The sequence below is a fragment of the Poromitra crassiceps genome, assembly GCF_964638095.1.
Source record: "Poromitra crassiceps genome assembly, chromosome: 18".
Taxonomy (NCBI): Eukaryota; Metazoa; Chordata; class Actinopteri; order Beryciformes; family Melamphaidae; genus Poromitra; species Poromitra crassiceps.
In genome coordinates this window covers 12,646,287-12,649,619 of record NC_139636.1, presented here as the reverse complement: position 1 = coordinate 12,649,619, position 3,333 = coordinate 12,646,287, and the positions used below count along the sequence as shown (strand labels likewise).

Below are 3,333 nucleotides of genomic sequence, written 5' to 3'. Positions count from 1 at the left end.
TGAAGAGGATCACCGCTGCGGGGACTGCCCCCTAGTCCGATACCTCACGAGTCCGATACCTCACGAGTCCGACACCTCATGGTTTTGGGTTAGGGTCTGGGGGAGGTTAGGTTTAGGCGTGGGGGTGGGAGAGGTTAGGTTTTGGGTTAGGGTCTGGGGGATGTTAGGTTTAGGCGTGGGGGTGGGAGAGGTTAGGTTTTGGGTTAGGGTCTGGGGGAAGTTAGCCTCTTTTTTCGGACTCGTGAGGTGTCGGACTCGTGAGGTATCGGACTCGTGCCATGGCACCTGAAGGAGAGAGGAGAGTGGTTGACGAAGCCACCCTGAACCTGTTCGTTTCCGACACTGAAGATGAGGACTTTGGTGGTTTCAGTACGCAGGAAGAAGAGGAAGACGAGGATTAGTGACTTGACTTCTCTGGTTACAGGTTTGCTGCACATATAGCCTATTGTTGTGTGATTTTGTCTGGGGATTAGTGACCTGACTTTTGTTTTGTTTTGTTGAAATGTTAATAAATGGGAGCTTCCCCAAACAGCCATCGCTTTCCCGACATTCCTCTCTGTGCACGAACCCTTTCATATGGTAATTAAACATCAAAACACCCGCGGCTTATAGTCCGGTGCGGCTTATAGAAGAAAAAAATAGTCAATTTTGGTCCCGCGGCTTATACACCGGTGCGTCTTATAGTCCGGAATTTACGGTATATAAAAAAAAGATTCATAAAAGAAGCAGTGTTACCTACCATTTTGCTACTATTCCTCTCCTATCTCCTTCATGTCAGACCTACTTCAACACTCATAGATCAAGGTTTAAAGCAACAATATGAAAACTTTACAAGAGAAAGTGGCCTATAGCTCACTCAAATAAACATGTGCCTGTTGTGCGATGTGCGGAGGTTGTTGGTTCAATCCCTGCCTCAGGCAATGGCTTAAGAAGTGTTCACATTATAAGCTGTAACAAGATAGCAGAAGTGATGCTTTTTTATCATCATCAGTAGTTTTAACACTGATAGAAATAAGCTGATGAAGGAAGCTAGTCAGGTAGCTTGCTCACTGTTTCAAATCCCACCAGTCTCACTCTTTATGCTCTCTACGTTGTTGTCAGTGTGAACACAGTATGTAGAAATCAGAAGCTAAACAACAAACAGCTCATAGCTCAGCAGGATGAGTGGCTGTGTCACTGAGTGGGTGTGGTCACCCACCTAGGTTGTCTCTACCTGACAACCTGAATGTTGGTTTGATTCCCGATGGCGGAGACATATTACAGCACTTCCCTGTCTTTAACATCACCAGTTGACAGAGGAGCATAGCGACACTGTGGACAGACTGCAAAGAGATCCAGAGCAACAGACAGTACTGGAATCCGTACTGCTACAGACATGTCATATACAGATCCCATACTTAATCTAGATCTGTTTTGCAAAGGTTTAAGCCTAAACGAGCAACCGACTTGCCATGTCAGTAAAAGCTCAGCTGTCTGTGGTTTTTTGTCTCATAACCCTCAGCTCATATCTCTGCAGAGGTCAGGGGGGAGAACAGGCGTCCCCCAGCTCCAGCTCCAGGTAGTGTCGGTGGAGTGGGACTCGAATCTGCCATCCTCTGGCACCCGCGTCACTTTGTGGTTGACTATTCCTTCACACCACCAGCACCCCTTCACACTCTCAGCTCTTCTCTGGGCACTTTTGTCTCTTGCCTCTGGCTGTTGCCATTCAAAACTGACTGAGGCTCGAACCCACGACCTCAAAGTGGCTGAGGCCTAAATACTGCAGGGCAGCAAGCCAACGCTCTGTGCCACCAGGTTGGACTTCTTAAGAGTGGTTTTCTCAGCGGTTTTCACTCTTGCCTCTGGCTGTTGCCATTCAAAACTGACTGAGGCTCGAACCCACGACCTCAAAAGTGACTGAGGCCTCTACTTAAGTAAAGAAAGTGTGTACTTTTCCCATCTCTGGCTGTATGTGACAGGAGCTTTACAATGCTGACAATGATTGAGGGGGTCCTCACCAAGCCCAGTTTGTGGTCTATCATATTATCAAAACTAATGTTGATATTTCTATATATATTTAATGGATCAAAATCATTCAACAACATGTATATTTGGATCTGAGTGTATATTTTGACTAAAGTATTGTACTGTATGTGTATTGTCTTTGTATCTAATTATCCTCTCCCTATGCTCTTTTTTTGCACCATCTCTCTCTCCAGCTGCTGTCAGCGCCCACTACGTTCCAACCGTGTGCAACGGGAGAGAAATTGTCGACTCCACAACTTCTTCCCTGTGACCACGCCCACTCCTGTGACCACACCCACTCCTCTCTCTAAATCTGCCCCTGCGACTGTTAGCCAATCCACGAACATTATCCACTTCAACCATCACCCCCCCCAACTCACACGCACGCATGCAAGCACAAACACACACACACACACACACACGCACACACGCACACACACACACACACACACGCACACACGCACAAACACACACGTACACACGTACGCACACAAGCACATGTACTTGTACATGCATAAAAAATGCATCATACAACAAGCACACATGAACACAAAAAAACACCTTCCTTGTGGACTAGAACTGTATTGTTTCACATATTATGTAGAAAGTGTGTAACTATAATTAAATTATTTTCTAGGGATGTACATACATGGAATCAACATTGTTGTAAGTAGAGAAACAAAAGAACAAAAAAAGTTTCTAGGAGGAATTTTTGGAGCCTTTGTTTTTGATAGCTTTGTTATGACGCTGTGTAAATAGACATGCGCCTGGTCATGGTAGGAGGCTGTGTGTCCCCTCACCCTGGACACACAGCCTGGTCATGGTAGGAGGCTGTGTGTCCCCTCACCCTGGACACACAGCCTGGTCATGGTAGGAGGCTTTGTGTCCCTCGCTCTGGACACACAGCCTGGTCATGGTAGGAGGCTGTGTGTCCCCTCACCCTGGACACACAGCCTGGTCATGGTAGGAGGCTGTGTGTCCCCTCACCCTGGACACACAGCCTGGTCATGGTAGGAGGCTGTGTGTCCCTCGCTCTGGACACACAGCCTGGTCATGGTAGGAGGCTGTGTCCCTCGCTCTGGACACACAGCCTGGTCATGGTAGGAGGCTGTGTCCCTCGCTCTGGACACACAGCCTGGTCATGGTAGGAGGCTGTGTGTCCCTCGCTCTGGACACACAGCCTGGTCATGGTAGGAGGCTGTGTGTCCCCTCACCCTGGACACACAGCCTGGTCATGGTAGGAGGCTGTGTGTCCCCTCACCCTGGACACACAGCCTGGTCATGGTAGGAGGCTGTGTGTCCCTCGCTCTGGACACACAGCCTGGTCAT

General features: G+C 48.2%; 1 protein-coding gene across 1 annotated transcript in view; it reads left to right on the top strand.

Moving 5' to 3' along the window:
• The window catches only part of grm3 (glutamate receptor, metabotropic 3), a gene marked incomplete at both ends in the record, with an annotated part of 45,940 nt that extends 43,665 nt beyond the window's left edge, over positions 1–2,275 (top strand). The window contains one exon of the mRNA XM_083654338.1: positions 2,209–2,275. Within this exon, the coding sequence (XP_083510464.1) occupies positions 2,209–2,275 (67 nt within the window). The remainder of the gene's footprint in view (positions 1–2,208) is intronic.
• Positions 2,276–3,333: the final 1,058 nt, after the last annotated feature.